This window comes from Talpa occidentalis, unplaced genomic scaffold (assembly GCF_014898055.3).
Source record: "Talpa occidentalis isolate TD23 unplaced genomic scaffold, MPIMG_talOcc4v2.1 talOcc4.6, whole genome shotgun sequence".
NCBI classification, from domain to species: Eukaryota; Metazoa; Chordata; class Mammalia; order Eulipotyphla; family Talpidae; genus Talpa; species Talpa occidentalis.
The window spans coordinates 28,997,711-29,019,631 of NW_023604972.1; the positions used below are offsets into that span (position 1 = coordinate 28,997,711).

The window sequence follows — 21,921 nt, forward strand, 5'->3', positions numbered from 1 at the left end:
GGTTTCTCCGGTGTGTTTGTTTCATATGTCGATTTGCTGTTGAAAAACTGGCTTGGGCTTTGTGAAGATTCTGTGTGTTTGTGTGTACTTTGTTTGTAGTGACTTGCTAAGAGATTTTGATTTTGTGGAAATTGTTCTGTGCCAGTTTTACTCAAAAGATTAGGCAGTACATTGGACCTTGTGGCCAGATCAAAGATGGCGTCTGAGGCCACTTGGAACTTTTTTTTTCTTTCTTTTTGTAATCTCTGCTGTCTCATTAGCATTTCTAAAGGCAATAATGGTTCTTCAGTGGTATGTTGCTTTGTCTTTGACTACTTCCTGCCCTGTGTCTGACCGGTTTTGCAAGCCAACTGTGGAGTGGTGGTGTTTTTAATTAGCAAATGTATGCCTGGGTGTTAAGGAAAGAGTAGCCTTAAGCAGTAACTGGTAATCGCTGGTATCCTTGATGGATTCTTGGAAATAACTTGAATTTTTGCAAAGTCTGGATCAGAAAAATTAACAAGATTTTGTCTGAGTCTGAAAGGATTTGCTACTGTGAATTTTGTCTACACAATTTGTTTTGGGCATGTTTGCCATTTTTGAATACTGGATTTGTTCAATTGCTGGTGTAAGACAAGATTCTAAGTTTCTGCTTCCTACTGAGGAAGGTCTGTTATGGAAAGCACTCTTTAGGGTGCATCATGTAACTATACCAGGTTTTCATACCTGTGTTGTTGTTGTCCCTCCCTAGTGTGGGGGAGGTGTAATCTGTGCTTAGATGTTTAATCTGCTCTTTCAGCTTCTGTCCCAGAGTGGCTAACAGAAGTAAGGAGATGATTCCTTTTAATTGAAAGTTAATTACTGATATTTTGATTTTGCTTTTTCGGGTTCTATTCCAGGAAACCCAAGGAGTGCCTGCTTGGTGGCTAACAAGAGATGACTCCTTTTGCTTGAAAGTTAACTTTTATTCTTTCAGTTGCTGTACAGAATACCCCAGGATTGACTTCTAACAAAAAGTCTTCAACACTGAAAACCCTAAGGTGATAAACAAGGTCATGTAACTCCTGTGATTAATAAAACTTTTCCTTCCTATTTCCAAAGTCTTAGGTTTGCAGGATGACAACTGGAAATTTTTCTGCCAGCAACACTCCACATTTTTTTTTGGACTTTGATATTTTTTTTTCTGAGCCTATGGAGTAAAACTGCAGTTACATAACATATTCTACATGGCATAACTAAAAAAAAAAAAAAACTGTCTTTGTCTATATGTTGTATGTCTGTATGTCCTTGTGTCTAACTGTCTTGACCTCCAGTGATTGACAAATTGGTATACATGGTGCCCATAGAAGTTGAAAAAAAAAAAAGTCTCCAGTCATGAGAAAAATAAAGGTTATGGTTTGATTGTCAACATTGTGCTACTGAACTAAGCCGGTGCCTTCATAGACATTAAATATTGTTGTTTCTGTTAATTTTCTGATATTTATGGCAAAGCTTCCCAGAAATCTAAATTCAAGTACAAATTTGGTAGCCTGTCATTTGACTGATGCAAGGAAATTTTGTGGAACCTCAGTAGAGCTCCTGAGACACTCCACGAAGTTTCTCCCTTTCCTCCTGGGAAGGCACTAGATGAATTTGTTTTATTTGGCTTTTACCTAATGAGGTAAAACTGGAAGGGAAGCATTGTCACTTGGGAAAATGGTAAAAAACTTTGGTATGTCCAATATGTTAACAGTAGTATCTGGTATGTATGTAAATTGTCAATGGTGATTGTCACCTCGTAATATTGTATAATTCAATTGTTTCACACCTACAGAAATTGTTTCCGGAAATATATGGAGAAAAGGTCTCAACAGATTCCTATTGATGGAACTGTTGAGAGTAAAAAACTTTCCTACAAAGGACTGAATGGACCTGGAAATACACCTGACATTTACTAAGGTTTCTTTGACATAATACTGGAAATTTTTTATGCATTCTGTCCTGAATCCACGAAATTTTTGTTTTGTTTTGTTTTGTTTTGACTAACCAGGATCTGCAGAAAGGTTGTAATTTTTTTCCAGCAAAGCTAACTTGTCACATTTTCTCTCCCCTTGATACCAACACAGCATACAAATAGTGGTAGTAATTTTTGCTACTTATTTCAGAGTCTGTTTTTGCATAACTTCCATAGGGATTTTGTCTGTTTTAACGAAAATTGGACGCGAGTTTGATTGTGTGGCTTTGTGTGGAGTTCTTCCGGAAAGTTGAAAAAGAGCTGAACCAAGAAGAGGAGAACCTGTTTGCCTTGTTTGTAGGGTTCCAGAGACCTCCAAAGAAGGTGAGGAAGCTTGCCTCCATTGGCAGGACTGGACAACCCGGCCAACGAAAATGCCCTGGTACCCTCGAGAAGAGGAAAGCCCAGGTGGAGTCTGATGAGACCAACTTTATACCTGAAGCCTGCATCGACTGGATGCCACCGGTTCGCTCTGATCCTGTATGGAGTATTTCAACAAAGCCAGCTAAAAAATTGCTGTTAGTTATTTCTGCCCTGTGATTTTATGCAAAAATAGAAAAATGGTTTAAAAGTAGATTTAATTTGCAAACTTTTACTGTGCTGTTAAAGTTTGGGATCAAGGTTGAGAAAATTCGTTTTTGCATAAGTTGAACCATTTTGACATTTTTTCCCTGTGATTTTGATATATTTGCTATCTTGTTTTAGCCAATGCTCCAATTTTTTTTTTTCTTTTGGCTTGGATAATGGATTATTTTTAAGTAATGAAACTGTCATACTGGACATTCATGGACAATGCTGCTGACTAATTGTTGCTTCTCTTACACACATTGTGACCCTGAAAAAAAGACTGTCTCCTATGATTACACCATGACATCTGTGCCACCATAGATATGGTGGAATAAAAATTAAAAGGGGGGATTGTAACAGGGTGGTCCCCAGGAAAGGGGGAGGTTCCAGGTTCCCTGCCCCACCCAAGGAAGGGTGGAGCTGAGCAGGAAGAGGGGAAGCTGGAGAAGAGACTGAGGAAGGAAGGAAGCAGGATGGAGCCAGGAGACCTGGAGGAGACGCATGGATCCTAGAGACACGTAAAGAAACTGCGCTTGTCTTTTGGTCGTGGACTGGGTGACACAGATGTGGGTGAGACCTGTGGGGAGGTGACAATGGCAGTTTTTATCTTGATGTTGATTTTGCTCTTTTCCTTCCGGGCTTGTCCGGTTGTTTGTGACCCTTTTCTGTGGGTCCCCACAGGAAGATGCTTTAGACTTGTGGCAGGCTTTGGGGCCTTGTTCTGGGCCAATCCCATTTGGATGGACTTTTACCCACGAGGGGACGGGTAACTCTGGATGCTTCATTTAGAAACTAGACTCTTTGCCTTTCCTGTATTGTTTCCTAGTTTTATTAAAGTTCCTTCCCATTAAAGTCTCCTATGTTTTGTGTTGATGCGGCGGATGACAGAACCCATGTAGAATAGGCAGGTTTGCAGGGTTTGGGCTGACCCTCTCCCTGTCCTATAACAAAATGACTAAATAACACTGTATATTTAGAGAGTATAATTTGGGAAATTATTTTGATTAGGTACAAGATAGTATATGTCTCGTGACTTCTTAGCAAATAGATTTCTTAGTTTTTTCAATTAGTGTTTTAATAATGAGAACCTTTGACTCCTTCCTCTTGGCCACTGAATTTGGATTGCTCTGTGCTCCATATCAAGTCACTGAAATTTGATTGGAATGAACTACTTTGGCTGTGACTTCTGAGATGAGGATCCTCTGACTGTCATGGAATTTACTTTTCAGCCAAAAACTACTTGTTTCTCAGCAAAGGGCAGAGGACAGTGATATCTGCCCTAGTGAGCTGCTGGAAAGGACCAGAGGGGAGCTCAGCCATATAGTTCGCCTCAACAGTCAGAGGGGTAACCACAGTAATTTAATTTTCCTAATCAAATATTCTCTTCCAGTTTACTCCTTTGGTGGGGTAGGAGAGGAATTAGAAACACAGATAAAAATTTTATTTTTACCTTTTCTTGCTGGTTATTTATTTCTTACTTCTATCACATTGGGGTGGGTTGGCAACAGGAGGGGTCTGTGTCCTATACGATCACTCAGAGACCCAGATTCCTGCTGTGAGTGGATCTGCCCTTCTCTAGGGCCTGGAAGCCCACACTGAAGCCTTTGCATCATCTCATCAGCAGACGATGAAAAAAGGAGAGAGGATGGAGGATTTCCAGAGAGATTTTATGGGCTCAGTCTAAAGTGTCAAGTAGAACTTCTTCTACCCATATTTCTTTGGTCAGAATTAGTAAAAGACTCAAGTTATCTTCAAGGGAATGTGAACAATTGGTCTGTGTCCTCCAGAGCAAAAAGAAATGGAGTTTGGGGAACATAAAGCACTCTCTACCACAGACACATTGTAAAGACTGTATTGAAACATTAATATAATTATTTCCATAATAATTGGCACGTTGCATGCTGTAGGCAAACGATTATTAAGCCCCTTTTCCCTGCAGCATAAGAATTTGACCTTTGCTTAACTTTCTAGCTCTGTTTCCCTGGAAACCTGATAAGGGAAGAATGTCAAACTCTGTAGCCAAGCAAGATTGCTTATGATAAAAATGACCCCTTCTTAGTAAATTGCATTAGGCTGGGAGAACTATAAAACTGGCTAGAAAGCCTGAGCTCTGGGCTTCTATGAGCATAGTGACTCTTGTGTGACTGCGCATGTCCCTTGAGGAATGCTGGAAGCTATAGAGTTGCTTGAGAAATGAACTTTTAAAGTACAGATGCCTGCCCCCTACCCCGCTTCATGGGAGTCCAGTTCCCTCACTGCTGAGCTATCACCTCAAGACCAAACTGAATAGCTCCTGGACAGCTGCATAGACTGCTTCCTGGATGATCACTAGGCCTCCGCTGGAGAAGAAATCTGCGTGCTGCTCCCTGATGGCAAGCTACGTTCCTCTCCTGGACAGGCTGGGACTAAGCGGGGGCTGGGATCCTAGAATCAACTTCTCTGTAAGGCACAGAACACAATGCCAAGTGATTATAAATGAAAATGTCTTCATTTATTTTAAAATCAGAAGAAAAAAGGCACTTTTAAGTTAAAGACAATGTTTTGGTGCAGAACAGTAACATATTCATCTCTACGCCAGTGCAGTTGTATAATATAATTTCCAATATTTTTTATTTTTATAGAGGAATGGGCTCAGGAAGGCAAAAGTCCCGAGGTCCTGAATGACAGCCTCCTAAGCTAGGCTGAAGGTTTGGCAGAACCCAGAGACTCTGCTGAGTGTTAGACATAAAAAACTCTGATGAGTGTTTGACATAGAAAACTATTCCTCCCCGAATGATCTTATACCAGAAACTCTTTTTTCTCTTCTTTAAATGGTTGATATCTCTTCCTGAACAAACTGGGCTTTTAAAAATACTGTCTTTCACATCACCCAAAGCAGTGATAGTGAAGGCAAAGATAAACAGCTGTGATATATCAAATTAAAGAGCTTCTGTAGAGCAAAAGAGACAGTAACCAAAACAAAGAGACACCCCACCTATTGGGAGAAAATTTTTGCACACAACACTAATGACAAAGGACTGATCACAAAAATCTACAAAGAGCTGATCAGACTGAACAAAAACAAAGTAAATAATCCAGTCAAAAAATGGGCAGAAGAGCTAAAAAGAAACTTCTCTCAAGAGGAAATGCAAATGGCCAACAGCATATGAAAAAATGTTCAACATCACTTGTAATCAGGGAAATGCAAATCAAAACTACCATGAGATACCATCTTACACCAGTGAGAATGGCACATATTAAAAAAACTAGCAACAACAAATGTTGGCGAGGATGTGGAGAAAAAGGAACTCTCCTGCACTGCTGGTGGGAGTGCAAACTGGTCTAATCACTATGGAAAGCTGTGTGGAGATAACTCAGCCTGCTAAAGACGGAGCTTCCATATGATCCAGCAATTCCACTCCTAGATATTTACCCCAAAGGACATAGAAACATTAATTCAAAAGGGCACCTGCACCCCTACGTTTATAGCAGCACTATTTACAATAGCTAAGCTATGGAAACAACCTAAATGTCCCAAAATAGCTTACTGGATGGAGAAGATGTTGTACATACACCCAATGGAATATTACTCAGCCATCAAAAAGATAAACTCATGCAATTTGCAGCAACATGGATGGAGCTGGAAGGGATCATGCTCAGCGAAATAAGCCAGAAAGAAAAAGAAAAATATTGGATGATCTCACTCATAGCAGGAATTTAGAAAACCTAAATAAGGGACCAGGAAAAAGACTAATTATAATAAAGTAAAAATCAAAAGCAACAAGCAACTCTAAACCAGAGATATAGTTGCTTGTGGGGGGGGGGAGAGGAGAGAGTAGGATCAAAACAAGGGGAGGGGTGGGAATTGTATGGGGACTATAACAAAGATGAAAATGCTTATACATTGTGCAAAAATGAAAAATGATGTAAAAAATATATAAAATTAAAAAAAAATTAGAGAGATCAGGGCAATTACCCTGTAGGCAGTGAGGACTGAAGATGTATTGTTCTGGAGATAGGTAGATGGAGGCAAGCAGTTATTCTAGAAGGCAAGCCGTCATGAATCCTCACCTGATTCCTCACAATGACTCTAGTGCAGACACTCCTTTGCCATCTCCAGCTGATGTTAACAAGATATTTCATGCCTGCTCATTTTCACCACTCACAGGAATTCCCATAGGATGGTTTTAAAAATTTAACCCCCAAACTTTATGCTATTTAAAAAAGCATCTTTGCAATGTAATAAAATGTGTAATTTTATAATTAAAAAAATAAAAATACTGTCTTTAATTAATAAGTGAAAAAAGAAAATATTTATGTTTATGTGTCTGGTTACTCTTTTGTGGTGGACATAATATATGATTAGGTCTAGAAGACTCTCATTGACCTGAATCTAGCTCTCATGGAAAGATATCAGTATAGCAACAATTTCAGACATTATACATAAGACAAACAATTTTGAGGAAGTAGTCTAACTTCAACATCTTTTTTAATTTGGTGCACATTAAAGGTTGCCTAGGGTTTCCAAGAAAATTTGAGTCACTGAGCCTCCCTGATGGTGCAAGGGCTTAAGACCTGTCGGCAGCCTCTGCAGCACGAGTTCCAGCCCCAGCCAGGGAGCCTCCCACATGGTGCAGCAGACCTCTCCTGACTCACCCACTGCTCCCCTCAGCAGTGTATTTCGTCAGTCTGCCTGTTCTGTTCCCCGCTCTGTCTCTGGTGAATCCTCTCACCCCCACACCTCTGGCCTGTACCCCAGTTCTTGTATGCAGAAATAAATCTTTTTTTTTTTCCAGCGGTAGAGTTTTTTTTATTACAGTGTTAAGATAAAACACTATATATTATATAGATCCTTAGCATATTAGCATTTTTTAAATTTAAATTTTATTTTTATATTCCCCAGATAATTGCAACCCCCTTATTTTGACCCCAATCCCTCCTTTCCCCAACCCCCACCCCCCATTGAGTGTCTCTGGTTCATAGTTGTTTGTTGATTTTGATTTTTACTTTCTTATAGTTATTCTTTTTCCTGGTCTCTTATTTAAGTTTTCTAGATTCCTGCTATACACAATTAACTATTACTCAGAATTCAAAAAAGATAAACACATGCAATTTGCAGCAATATGGATGGCGCTGGAAGGGATCATGCTCAACGAAATAAGCCAGAAAGAAAAAGAAAAACACTTGATGGTCTCACTCATAGCAGAAATAAATAAATCTTTAAAAAAAATAAAAGAAAATCAATCTGAGTCACTGTCACAAGCACATTCCCGGCAAGTGGGGCTGCTGATGTGGGCTTTACTGGTTGTTGGTGGTGCTGCTAGGAACTTTCAGCCTTGCTTCTAAAGATGCTTCCCCCTTTTCTGCAAAATTGACTCCAAACATCCAGGAAACTAGACTCGGGAAAATTAGACTCGTAGAGCGGGTATTACCTTTGTTTCAATCCAAGACTGTACAGAAGAACATCTGTTCAAAGGGTGCTCATGGCAGCCTGACTATTCCCTGGCTTATGTATTTTTATTTTTTGCTGTACTATCACTATTCTCCCCTCCTTTCATCTTCTTAAAGGTTTACTCTGCAGATTAGAAAGTGGTTCATTTGTCTACTTGTTCTCGTTCATTCTTCAAACAGAGGCAGATTACTTTAAAAAATTTTGAGTGTAGTCCCTGCAACTTCAATATGAGGAAATCAAAGGCCAAAGATATTACATTAGTTGCTTGAGTTCACACTGGCATTGAGAGTTTACTATAGGACAGAGCCAAGTTTCCTGGCTCTCAGTTTAGTTTTGTGTCATGCTGATTCTTTTAAAAAGGATGCATGCAGTTCTGGGGTTAGTAGATAGAATCAGGGGGAAGAATAGAACTCAGCACTTGGAAAAGAACAGCATGTGGCCAGGGTCAGTGATTATTGAGCCTGGGCCTGGAGAACCATATTTCACCAGGCACAAGATGAATCAAGCTCTTTGGGCACTGCTGGTCCTCCATGCTCTAGTGCACAATGCCAGAAGCACAGAAGACAATATGCATCTGCAGGAAGTTTTTTCCAGCAACACGGCACAGTAATTTGAGACTTCTGCCAAAGCACGTCAAGCACGAGTCATACGGCAGATATTTTGTCTGAAAGGGCCCTTGAGCTCCTTAGCTGGAGGTGCTGGGATAATATTCTCCGGCCACTGCCACTGAGGAACAACAGCACATCAAACACTGTGGCATATAGGAGGCAGGATTAAGTCTCTCATTAAACTGGAACATTTGTAGTCAGAAATGAAAGCGTCAGATCTGCTGCACAGGCAAAACCGGGGATTAAGGTTTTCCGTCAACACCATCTACAAACACAACCTTTCCAAACAGACAGTGTCAGCGATCAACTCTTACCATACACACAGTTAACAGGACAGTCAGCTGGAGTGACAATTTGTCTGTGTAACCCAAATCCTAGCAAAGGAAACGATGAAATGCCACAAAAGAAAAAGAAGGTCTGTTTTGTCCTTTACTACAACCATTACAGCAAACACTTAAATCACGCTCCTAACCTAAGAGCTTTGCATGAACTCACCTAGCCATCGGAGCATATTCATAACGGAGTGCCTGCTTAAGGAGCCAGGCACGTGGAGGTGATATGACTTGCCTAAGTTCACACTACGAGTAAGAGACAAAGCTAGGCTGTGAACTCAGCGGCTCTGGTGTAAAGTCTCACGAAGAATTAGGAACATAAGAAATGCCATTTGAATAAGACCCATCTTTCCATTCATCCTTCCAGTCACCTATCCACCCACCAGGTGGCAAGAACTGAGCTAGACGCCACAGGTAGTATAGTGAGCAAACACAGAGCTGTCTCTTGCTTTGGCAGTGCATTCTTCAAGCGGAGAACTTTAATGACAGTTCACGATCCCCTCATAAGACCACTCTCTTGACTGTGGGAAAGGTACCGGTTTCCCAGGAGGGTCCAGGTGCGGTGATGTTCTGGGACTCGTTCTGAAGACCTGGCCTAGATCCCACTCCTTCAGCAATTCCAGAGATTTAATATGCTTAATTCCTTTTAGGTAATCGCATTGTCCTTAAAATGATTAGATTGGTGTCACTTTCTGCATTGGAGCCATTTTCCAAAGGGTGCAAGGATGAACTTTAAAGATATTCCTCTAGCGCTAGCAGAGGAACTGGAGCAGAGGCAGACAGTGTATATCAGCATGGGAAAGAGTGCACTGGGAGGGAGACTGGGGCTGGCAGGGGCCCTGAGATCCAGGGAAGAGAGTCCAGACACTAGCCAGCGCTGGAACAGGAGCCCAGGACATGACCAGGTCTAGTACTTCCCTGGGTATTCCAGGGAGCTTGGGACAGATTGACTAGACTGTGCAGAAACAGCACAGAGCTGTTTTCCTGGAGCCATGAGGCTGAGGACCAAATTGGGAGAAGGGGTGGGCAGAAAATTGTCTAAAGTCCATCTTCAAAACCAGTCACAGCTGAATTTGGACTCTGGTCAGGATATTTGTCCTTTTAAAATTAAACACAGATTGTGTCCCAACAAATCCTCTGCTATATGATAAAAATATATGCACTGATTCATCTGTGCCCAAGAAATATTTATTAAGTATTCACTATGTCAAGATACCACCCTAGGCACTGAGATAGGGCAATGAACAAACCAGATCATAGGCCTTATCCTTATAGGACTCATCTCTGTGATTTAAAACTTAAAATACTGAAAAACCCAAACAGGTTAAAATCACCATAATCCCATCAAAACCTCTGTCTCTATATATGAAGATACAGAGAAAGCAATCAGGGTTCTTCCTTGTTCATACAACACTTTCCTGTCTCCCATGTGGCAATTATCATAAATTTTTCCTAAATTTTTTCCTAAATACACGTGCCATTCATTTGCTTAAACAAAAATAGAATAATGCTTTACAGAATGATTTTACAATACATGCTTCCTCACCTAGCTCAGGAGCCTGTTTTAGTTTGAGGTCCTCAAGGAGCAAACATCGAGGCAAGTATTCAAATACAGTCCTTGCTCAGTGTATTTTGCTCTCCCCTTCACTTTAATGGTTGCACAGCATTTCCCTGTGTGTCTGTATCATTGTCTATTTCATCCCCTTGAGATAGACACAGATCCTAGTCCCTTAGCGCCCACTTCCTGCTCACTGGCATTTAGGATTTTCAGTGGTTGTGTTGATTTTATTAACTCACTAGAAGGGCAATATGTGCAGCAAGGTGATGTTTATTTTCCAAAGACTATGGCCACAGGCCAGGTCCTAGGTCTGGAGAAATGACAGTGTTGGTATCAAAAAGATAAAGTCCAGAATTTATAGCTAATACATGTTTATGAGAAGTTGGTCAAATTAGTCCTCATAATGATGATAACACTGAAAAGATCTCAATAATCTAGCGGTTTATTTTACTCTTGCCAGTGATAGCAGCCACTTGCTTCTTGACATTCTTTGTTCTAAAGTTCATCACAGATCACCAGTTTTATCAGGTCTTCTAGAACGAGTCCATACCACAGTACTTAAAATTGCTGATTTTTCTTATGACAAATCTATAGATCATAACTTACCTGAGTGATTTTATCTGGATTTTGTGGCAGTGGTCACAAAATCAGGTCATTGAACAAAGGATGAGTGCCAGTTTCTCAGGATTTTTCATATCATAGTGGGTGATTTCCGCACTATCCATCAATATTTCTAGAGCCTCCATAAGAATCATGGAACCACGGGGAAGAGGTTTTGTGTTGTCAGCAAATGCTTTTAACGTCACAAATTCTTTTTTCTTAATCATAGTATTATTAGGTACTTTTGTTATTCTAATTATTCAAAATTCTTATGGACTGGTTACATCCAGAAACTTGGGGGGTGTCATCCAAGGCCAACCCTTCATCTGGCAACAGTAGTAGCTGGGGCCCATGGAAATGAAGGCACTTGCCTGAGGTCAAAGACTGAGTCTAACAGAGCCACAGTTTTAAAGTGATGGCATGACTCTCAACCCAGCTCATCCCACTGCGTCGCACCTGCAGTACAAATGAACCGAGAGGCCTTTAGATTCAGGGAAACCAACACTCTGAATTGGAAGGGGACTTGAAGTTCAAGTCCCCTCCTTTTGGAGAGGTTCAAATGGAAACTTTTCTTGTCTCTGAATCTTAAAAATACAACACAGATTAGAATGTTGCTTTAAAATGTAGGTACTTGCCTGGTGGGTATGATCTCCAGGAACATATACAGATTTAAACTGTTTCATGAGATTCCGAGCTCCAGCAATATCCCAAAGCGAAGTAAAGAGTTCATCCACAGCAATTTTGGATTTGTGAAATGTCAGGTTAATTGAAGAGTCACAGCCTGAAACAATCCAAGAGATATTTTCTTGGGTGAACAAATCTTTAAATTACGTTTTAATCATGATACCTTGCACCCCATGGAATATGGTTGGCTTTTTTTTAACCCCCCATTTCCCCTGGCTGTTCACCAACTGCACTGTTTCAATCATCCATGAGCAAAGAAATGTATTGAGGATAAACGCCTTTGACAGAAGCAGAACTCAGAATTGTCCGGGATCGCAGCCACTGGCTTCAATCCCTAGACTGCAGAAGTTTCACAAAAAGAAAGCTCCTCAGGGTCTACAATCTGTAGGACACAGCTTTGGGAAAATAGGAGGAGACAAAGGAAAACACAAGCGAGTGCTCCGATGAACTTCTCTCGCTTGGATCCCACCAACAGTCTCCATCAAATAGAACAGCAAGAATGAGAAAGATGAGAGAGAGGCTCCAGTCACAGAACTTGCTGGATGGGCATCTGTCTAATGTGCTAACAAAGCACATGGCGTGCTTGAAAAGGCAGCCATTCAAAGCTGGTAAACCCAAAAGGGGCCTAATAAGAAGGCTGCTCTCGTAATGATTTTGTTTCTTTGTGAAACATACAATAAGTAGATTCGTTCTCGATCTTGCTAGAAATTCATTCAGAAGAAAAATCATCATGGATAAGTTATAAGTTTAAACAAATAGAGGATTAAAGATGAGTATTTTTGACTCCTAAAATATGCAGACATATTAACTCATTGATGCTCACATTACCCTTATGAGAGAGGAGCTATTATTCCCCCCATTTTCAGGAGGAGGGAACCAAGGTACAGAGAGGCTAAGTGACACTCCTGTCAGTGCTGGGCCTATATCTACTCAGTCATCCTGGTTGTCACCATGGGTTTCAGGGACAGTTCTCGTATCGCCTGAAATGCCTGCATGTCTGTCTCTCTGTTTCTCTGTCTTTACCCCTCTCTGTCTCTGCCCTTTTCCTGCCTGCAGGGTCTGTCCAGCTGTGGAGCATGCTTGACCATCGTGCTGGGCAGGCTGGCAGCACTGGGGGTCAGCACTCACAGGAACATCCTATCCCGGCTTTCAACTCTCAGGGGGACAATTCTAGATGACTGACACAGTCCAATTGTGATTTCCACAGTCTTTGCAAGGCACCCCCGCAGGACTGAGACTCAGTTGCCCACAATAGTAGCTCATTTATTACTACCCTCTTGATTGGCTTTCCTTCCTGCCCTGTCTCACTGCCCCACTTCCTGACTGTGCTTCCTGGGATAGCTTTCCAAATTGCTTGCCCCCACACCGGGGACATTAGTGTTTCCACAGTATTTACACGGCAGCCTGGCCCCCGAGCCTGGATTCTTTTCTCTTTTTAAAATTTTCTTATATCGTTTTTCATTTTTGTACAATATTTGATTTTTCCCATCAGGTCTCCCACCACCACATTGCCGGAGAACCATCACCATAGTCCCTGGTGCAGAGCCTGGATTCTTCTGGGGGGAGGAACAGTTCCATTGTGTACATTTAATTAGTTTTTAGTATAGTCACATTGTTGTATAACCATCATCACCTCAAATAGCTGTAGAGTTTCTTTGTTAACTGTCACTTCCCATTTCCTTCTAGTCTGTGGCAACCTCTAATCTGTCTCTGTCTCTTTGGATTTACCTATTCTAGACATTTCAGTAAGTGGAATAATAATAGAAAATGTGGGGCCTCCCTGGTGGCACAAGGGGTTAAGATGCAGGATTATCAAGCTATCAGCAGCCTCTGTAGCACGAATTCAATCCCTGGCCAGGAAGGTGACCCACATGGTGCAGCAGACCTCTCTTGTCTCTCCTGCTGCTCCCCTCAGCAGTGTATTTCAGTCAATCTGCCTGTTCTGCTCCCCAATCTGTCTCTGGTGGATCCTCTCACCCTCCACATCTCTGGCCTGTACCCCAGTTCTTGTATGCATAAATAAATAAAACTTTTAAAAAATTATAGAAAATGTGACCTACGGGGACTGGTTTCTTTCACTTAGCACAATGTCTTCAAGGTTCATGCATGTTGTATCAGTATCTCATCCTTTTTATTGTTGACTAATAGTCATTGTATGGACATACCACATTTATATATCCATTTATTGTCTGTCAGACATTTGCGGTTGTCTCCAAATTTTGGCTACTATGAATAATGCTGCTAGTGTTACATGTACAAGGTTTTGTGCACACATACATATTCATTTCTCTTCAGCATATATCAAGGACTAGAATTGCCGGGTCCTGTGGAAACCCTATATTTAACCTTTTGGGGTACTGCTCAACCGTTTCCCAAAAGGCCTGCACCATTTTGTATTCCCACCTGCAGTGTAAAAGAACTCTGATTTCCTTACATCCTTAACAACACTTATTATATACCTTCTTGATGGTAGCTAGTCTTGTGGGTGTGAAGTGAGGAGACCCTTACTGATTGTGATAAAAAGGAGTTACCAAACAAACAAACTAAAATGGAGTATGTCAAAAGTACATAGGAGCATCCAAAGAAAGCCAGCTGCAGCAGATGCAGTGAGAAGGCATGGAGCAGCTGAGTCTGTGCTCTTAGTTACTGTGGAACACTGTCTGCATTAACTCTTGAAGGGCAGGCACAATTCTGAACTGTTTTTACTCACTACACTTCTGATGCCTAATGTGTGGGGTTTTTTCTCTACCTTTCCAGATACCCACTGAGTGCCCTACAATTCAATTTAATTCAATCCAATTCTGACACTAACTAAACAGTTTCAGGGGCCAGTCCCACAAGTCTGCCTCACTCAGCTACCAGTTACAAGCCCCTGGGAATATTTTCGCTTCTCACCAGGCAGTTATCTTAGACAAGGGTTCCCATGAGTTCCTTCCTCAGCGAGAGTGGCTCACAGAACTCAAGAAAATGCTTTACTTACTATTACCAGTTTCTGACAGAAGAGACAACTCAGGAACAGCCAAATGGAAAAGACGCGTAGGGAAAAGTATCGGAAGCACAGAGCAAGTGTGCCCCCTTCATGTGCGCCACCCTATAGTGCCTCCACGACTTCATCAATGCAGAAGCTCTCTGAACCTTATTGTTTAGGGTTTTTATGAAGGCTTCATTATATATGGTTGATTAATCATCGGCCTTGGTGATTAACTCAACCTCTAGTCCCTTTCCCCTCTCTGGAGGTTGAGGTAGGGCTGAAAGTTCCAATCTTTTAAACATGCTTTCATTTTTTTGGCAACCAGCCTCCATCCTGAAATTCTATCTCAGGGTCCCCACCAATTATCCCATTAGCACAATACATTCCATCAATTCAGAGATTTGCAAGGATTTTAAGAGCTGTGTGCCAGGAAGTCGGGACAAAGGCGAGTATGTATTTCTTATTGTATCATAAAGATCTGCTGATAGGCCTTATTTCCTGGTGTTTAGCTATGCCTGACTCATTGCCACTTAAAAAAAAAATCAAAGTGTGGCTAAGTCCGGTGAGAAGAAGGCTCCCCATGTTGAGTGGACTCTACATTAATGGTGTCCATGAACTGTGGGAGTTGGGGGGAGGGAAGAATAGATGGAGGGAATTCAAGGAATTTATGTGAACTCCCCCAGAATTCTATGCCAAACTTTACAGAGAAGAGCAAAGGTATCACAACTTCTTCCTGATTCTTAAAGATGTTCACAACCAAGAGAAGTTGTGACCCACGGGAACAGTGCACCTATTGTTATCACACCATGCCTGCTCCTGGCAGCTCTAGTTGAGCTGTATCAACTCATGCTTTAGTCAGTCTCAACAAGAAGAAACCGTGGAAGGTTATAGCTTCTTAACTATGTGGCTTCTCTCCTTAAACTCAGGCTCAGTCTTTTAGGACGGGGTCAACCACCCCAATTAAATGCAAATATTATATTATTATGTACTATGCTTTCAAAATAAAAAAGGCATGAGAACATGACTAGTTCTAATACTATGCATAGTCTTTCAAGTACTCCCAAAGACAATTCAGCTAATAGGCTAAGTATTTTAATTTGAAGTAATTCATTTACATAAAGAAATTTTCTATAGAACAGAAAGATGCATCCAATTTTTCATGTGGTTTATTTTAGTTCAATCATTTTGAAGGTGAGGAAGATGATGTTTTCTTATTACACTGAGTGTAGCAAATAATCTATTGGATTAAAGATTACTGAAATTATACCTGAAATATTAATTACAACTTTTGTGTATTTGTGTACAATTGCGAAGAGTTAAGTCAACTGTCGAACAGGTAGTCTGACAGAAATATTTACAGATTACTAGCAAATTGAACTCAAATGAACCAACAGAAAAATAACATTATCAAAGACATTGTTGAAGGAAAATAAAAAGTCCTAAGTTCACAAATAAAGTAAGATTTTCCTGAGCAATAGTCAATTATATCCAGTGTTCAAATCAACTGTACAAGGGCAACTTCCATCCAAAACATCAACCCTTTTCAATCTGTCTATTATCATCAAAGTGATGAACATGTTCTACAATGTACATGTTTTTAGACACCAGCAAAGGGAAATCATTTTTATCAGTCTCTAAGCATTTTTCATACTTAATCACTAAAAAGCAGGTTTGCTTTCATTTACCCAAACTCTGTAATGAGTCTCTCTCTCTGTCTCTCTCACACACTCACACAAATCACACACATACACTCTTTAGAAATGGATCAGAGGGGTCTCCCTGATGGCACAAGGGGTTAAGATGCAATCTATGAAGTTATCCATGGACACTGTAGCACAGGTTCGATCCTCAGTCGGCCAGGGAGCAGCCCACATTGTGCAGCAGACCTCTCCTGACTTGCCCGCTGCTCTCCTCAGCAGTGTACTTCAGTCAATCTGCCTGTTCTGTTCCCCACTCTGTGGTGAATCCTTACACCCCCTACACCTCTGGCCTGTATCCCAGTTCCTGTATGCATAAATTAAAAAAAAAATAGAAATGGATCAGAGAGGATAAACTTATGCAAGACCACACCACCATCTCCAACAAAGGTTCAAAATATCTCTCTGATCTGCATTCCTCCATGTACACAGCCTCCCACCATTCAGAATCTCCTCTGTGAATGCAGCAAGTTCAAAAGTCATGTTGTAATGAAAAGGAGATGTGGACCAAAAACTATGAATGGGATGAAGTCTAGTAATTGTAATAATACTAATAGCTATAATCATTGAGTGTTTACTTGTGCCAGGTACTGTTCTAAGAAGTTTAATTTACTCTCCAAGGAACTTAGTAGGTACCATTCTCATTCCCATTGCAGATGGGAAAACCAAGCCATAGAGAAGTTAACTAATACAAGGTTGGTCATGCAACTATATGTAGTAAGGCCAAGATTCAACCCCTTGTAGTCTAACTCCGCTGTGGGTGCTATTAACCACTCCTCTCAGCTATTTTTCATGTTTACTAAGAGCAACTATACAAAAGATCAGTGAAACACTTAATTTACCCTTTATGTTGAAGAAATGCTATTTAAATGGAGTGAGTGGCAAATGTCTTTCTTCTTGGAGACCTGGGCCCATCCCTGTGGTGGACATTACAGTGTTGTAGGCAGCTAGACCCCAGGCTTGACTTTTATGCCAAACAAGGTGTGGGCCTCCCAGCCCTTGCTGCACACCCTCATTCAGATCTCTGTTCCATCAGGTGCTGTATTCAGTTACTTCTCATAAGCCCTTGTCAGCCTGTTCCATTAAGCCAGCTTATGAGATAACGGTGTTTTTTAAGGGAACTCTAAGTGTACAATTCCAGTCAATTCTCATTTAAGCCACTTAGTTAAACAGATAATAAACTAGAAGCTGATCCTAGCCTTTAGGTAAGCACAACTGCGAACTTCAGTTGCCTAATTCTTGATAAGAGAGGCCCCCAATCCCCTCGGGCACCCCATGTTCTTCTAAAATAGGGGATGACTCATGCCCCTTTAATTTCTTTCTCTGCAGGCTTGGAGATCTCTTGGGCAGGGGTCCAGCTACTCCTCAGAACAACCAGATAGGACTCCTGTGTCATGCCCACCTCCCTCTACTCCCCTCTTACCATCTCCACTTACTGAAGCTGCTTTACTTCAGAAGTGAAAACAGTGGTTTCCACTGCTTTGTACACCTCAGGAACCCCCTATTCTAGCAACAGCAAAATGAAAGTAGAGAGAAAGCTGAATACCTTAATAATCCTCCTGAAATAAAGCTGCACTCCTTACTTCAGTCTGCCTCTTTTGTTTCTTCTACTGTTATATAGGGAAGCAGGTCTAAATCTTTCTGGTACTTGGGTAACTTTTTAATTTTTATTTATTTATTTATTTATAATTTATTTAATTTACTTTTTTGGGGGGCTTTATAAAAGAAGGTTCCTACAAGTTTGGTTTTATTCCTTAGCTATTCAGGGAAAGAAATCATCTCATATCAGGAAGCTGCTGCATATGCAGCTTCTATCTGGATTACTGCTGCTGAAGCAGCCCTCATGTAGGGCCTTGCAAAATGCATTGGACACACAGTGCACACGCACATGCACATATACATGTGTCAGACATAAAGTGCATCGCCTGGATGGCTGTACAGACAAGCCAAGCCTGGGGGGGTGGCAGCAGAAGGGCATGGCCAGAGTAAGCTTTGAAATGTCTCCTTATTAAGCCTCATAGTCCTAAAGGCTCCTCCCATCTAATTGGGAGGAGCAAGGGCCAAAATATATCCTTTGAGCCTGGTTAAGAAGCCCTTTCCTCATCTGGACCCAACTTCTCCAAAGTGGTTTTCCTCATCCTTGTGCTGGCCCAGAGGTTGAGAACATCAGGCCCACTTTCTAGTTTACATCTCTGTCCTGCTGCCTCTCAGCAGACCCCTGGCAGCAGGGGGCCTCCTTGGGTTCCTGAACACTGGCCCAGGGGTCAGAAAGGGGGGAGCACTGGGAGGTCACGACCTGCCTCATCCATCCAGCACTCTGACAATGCCTTTTCTCTCTCTTTAAAACCATTGTTTTTAAAGTGGGGTCTTTCCTTATGGCTCTCACTAAATGTTTGGCAAATAAAAATAAAACCAAACAAAATAAAACACCAAATCAACTTTAGCAAGTGGCACCACATCTGAATCTTTTAGTGAGGCTGACTGTATAAAACCACTAGAGCAGGGTAGGCTGGTATGTGCATAAGTGAAACCAGGATAGAAGCCATCTCTTTCATATGTGTCTGGGACCCAAAGGGGATTGGAAGTTGTTTAAAGAGGGAGATAACGAAAAATCAGTCTCTCACACATATATACATTTGTAATTTTGGTTTTAATAGAAACATTAATGCTTGTTTATTCATGAATCTTTTAGTCAAAAGCCAAGGTGTTTTCTGCTAATCAGAGTTGTAACTTTAAAAAATACTATTATGAACCAAGTAGAATTTCCAATTTTAGTCCAATTAAGCGGGGAGAAGAAGCTAATGACACTTTAAGTTAAATCACAGTCTCTGGGCAGAATACTTTTAGATTTTAATGTTTTTTTCCTTCAATCTGTGACAGTCTCCTATTTGCACCTAATTCAAAAATATTTTTAAAATGACTCATCTTGGGCCTCGCTGGTGGCACAAGGGGTTAAGCACCGCACTATGAAACAATCCGAAGCCTCTGCAGCAGGAGTTCGATGCCTGGCCCGCCAGGGAGCAACCCACATGGCGAAGCAGATCTTTTCTGTCTTGCTCACTGTTCCTCTCAGCAACGTATTTCAGTTAGTCTGCCTGTTGTGTTCCATACTTTGTCTCTGGTGAATCCTCTTACCCCCTGCATCTCTGGCCTGTGCCCCAGCTCTTGTATGCATAAATAAATAAATCTTTAAAAAAAAATAAATAAAATGACTCATCTTTACGGGCTCTTTTAAAAACATTTGACTTGGTTGTCACCAAACAACTTTCTTTTTGAATTCATAGTTCATCAGGATATAAGAATATTTAATCTGGGCCTCCCCGGTGGCGCAGTGGGTTTAGCACAGCGCTGTGAAGCTGTCCGGGGCCTCTGCAGCGTGGGTTCAATTCCTGGCTGGCCAGGGAGATTCCCACATGGTGTGGCAGACCTCTCCTGTCACGCCTGCTGAGGCTGCTCCCCTCAGCAGTGTACTTCGGTCGTCTGCCTTTCTGCTCCCCAGTCTCTTTATTTTTATACAAGAGCTGGGGTACAGGCCAGAGGTGCAGGAGGGTGAGAGGATTCAACCACCCTGGTGAATCCTCTCACCCTCCTGCACCTCTGGCCTGTACCCCAGCTCTTGTATAAAAATAAATAAATCTTTAAAAAAATATTTAATCAAAGCTTATAATTTAATTATAAATACAACTAGTCTGAGCAAGTTTGGTAACAAACATAACTGATTCTTGGAAATCACACAACTCAACTGGGAAAAGCAGATGTGCCTGCACACACGGAGATGGTCTGAGAAGTGTGAGGGCTCAGAGCTATGTACTTGACATCCTGTTTCACAGAGGGACTGCAGAACGTCAGCTGTTGTAGTGAATGGGCCATGTGGAAGATCGTTAAGAACATATGAATTATATATGCATAGACACGCAATTTATACCAATCATACTTATATCATGCTATATATAAATGAAAAATGCATAATACATATTTCTGAGGTTCTATATTTATACTACGCAGACAATTGTATCTATGTTACCATCAAAGTTTAATGACAGTGTGCTTTTTAAGTTTCTCTAATACAAAAAAACAAAAATCATATGGTTTTCTGAAAGAAAACCATAATCTAGGTTGTCAGACATTAGGTTTTACAGAGTCAATTTCTTCTTTCATACCAAAGGCCTTGATCTGTACCGCAAGGCAGAAGTTCTTCAGCAGGTGTGGCAATAATAACATAAGTCTGCTTGGATGTGTGTGTTAGTAAGGCTGGCCCAACACAGAAAAGCAGAATTAAAATACCAGGACTAGTCACAGAGACTGACCATGTCCTGAAGTCCCTCTAGAAGTCTCCATTTGGGGTCCTAGCTCACACTGATCCCACAGGCCTGGGTGCACTGAATCCTGCACATTGTCCTGGAATTTCAGTCTGTGGTCTCAAGTTATCCCCCACTGACAAAGTGGGGCAGGAGAGGATGGCGTGGCAATGAGCCTCTTCTTGGTTTACCACTGACCTCTGTCATAGTCCTGGCTCAGAGATAGTTCTTAAATAAAAGAATGGGGGATATAGAGAGGTGAGAGGAAAAAGACTGGAATCACTTTAAAGCAACATCCCTGATTTTCTCGAGCAACTGATAAACCATCTTTGCAGGAAATTTCAAACAAAGAGCTCCCAGATGGTTCTGAGTAATTACAGTCTGCATACGTAAGTGGATCAACTCCCAAAAAGGCTACTTTAGAAGAGCAACCTCAATTGGCTGTGCAAATTCTGTTTGTCGGCTTAACAAGCAAAACTAAACTCTATGTGGTTTAGGGTATACATACCTATGAAATCAAAACTGTTTCAAAAAGAAAGAGAATGATAAACATGAATTTCAGAAAAGTGGAGGTGGAGGGAGGTGGGCAAACAAAGGGACAGGATAGGGTAACCATTTCATGGGTGTTTATTGTGCAATTAAACTTTAGAACATAGTTATCACATAATCTTTTAAATGTATCAGTTATGATCTTTTTAAAAGAGCTAACAAAGCCAGTCCCACTACTTTTTTTCAGCCTCCAGCAAATTTAGCTTTTTGAAACAGCTGAAAAAAAAAAAGGAAGAAATGACAGCTGAAATCTATGATTATGAGGCAGGTTTGGGATGTGTGGTGGACATGGAACGACTTGTACAATCACGAGGGAATGTGACTGCCCCAAATGTTAGCCCAACCTTGCAGGCTTTTTGCAAGAAAACAGGTACCAGAGAGAACTGAAGGGAGGAAAACTGGCAGGAATATGCTTTGGAACTTGCATTTTCAAGGCAGGTGTGCTTGGTAGGGTGCAAGGTCAGGTTGCCAGTGAGAGCCAGAAGCAGAAATTCTGTCAGAGAGGTGGGCAGGAGACAAGCTCCTTGATCCTGTCTGTGGGGCTTCCAGAAGTGCCAGGCAGCAGCGGGGCAGGTAATTCTGGATCATCTCAGACACAAGGAAACATCCCCAACCATTTCAAAACAATTTTTCTAAGATGCCTCTGAAAAATCG

The 21,921-nt window shown here is 41.3% G+C and overlaps 1 protein-coding gene across 1 annotated transcript in view; it reads right to left on the bottom strand.

Moving 5' to 3' along the window:
- SCFD2 (sec1 family domain containing 2) overlaps positions 1 to 21,921 on the bottom strand; it is a 321,898-nt gene that overhangs the window by 36,919 nt on the left and 263,058 nt on the right. Inside the window, exon 6 of the mRNA XM_054688396.1 lies at positions 11,704 to 11,849. Coding sequence (XP_054544371.1) covers positions 11,704 to 11,849 — 146 coding nt within the window. The remainder of the gene's footprint in view (positions 1 to 11,703; positions 11,850 to 21,921) is intronic.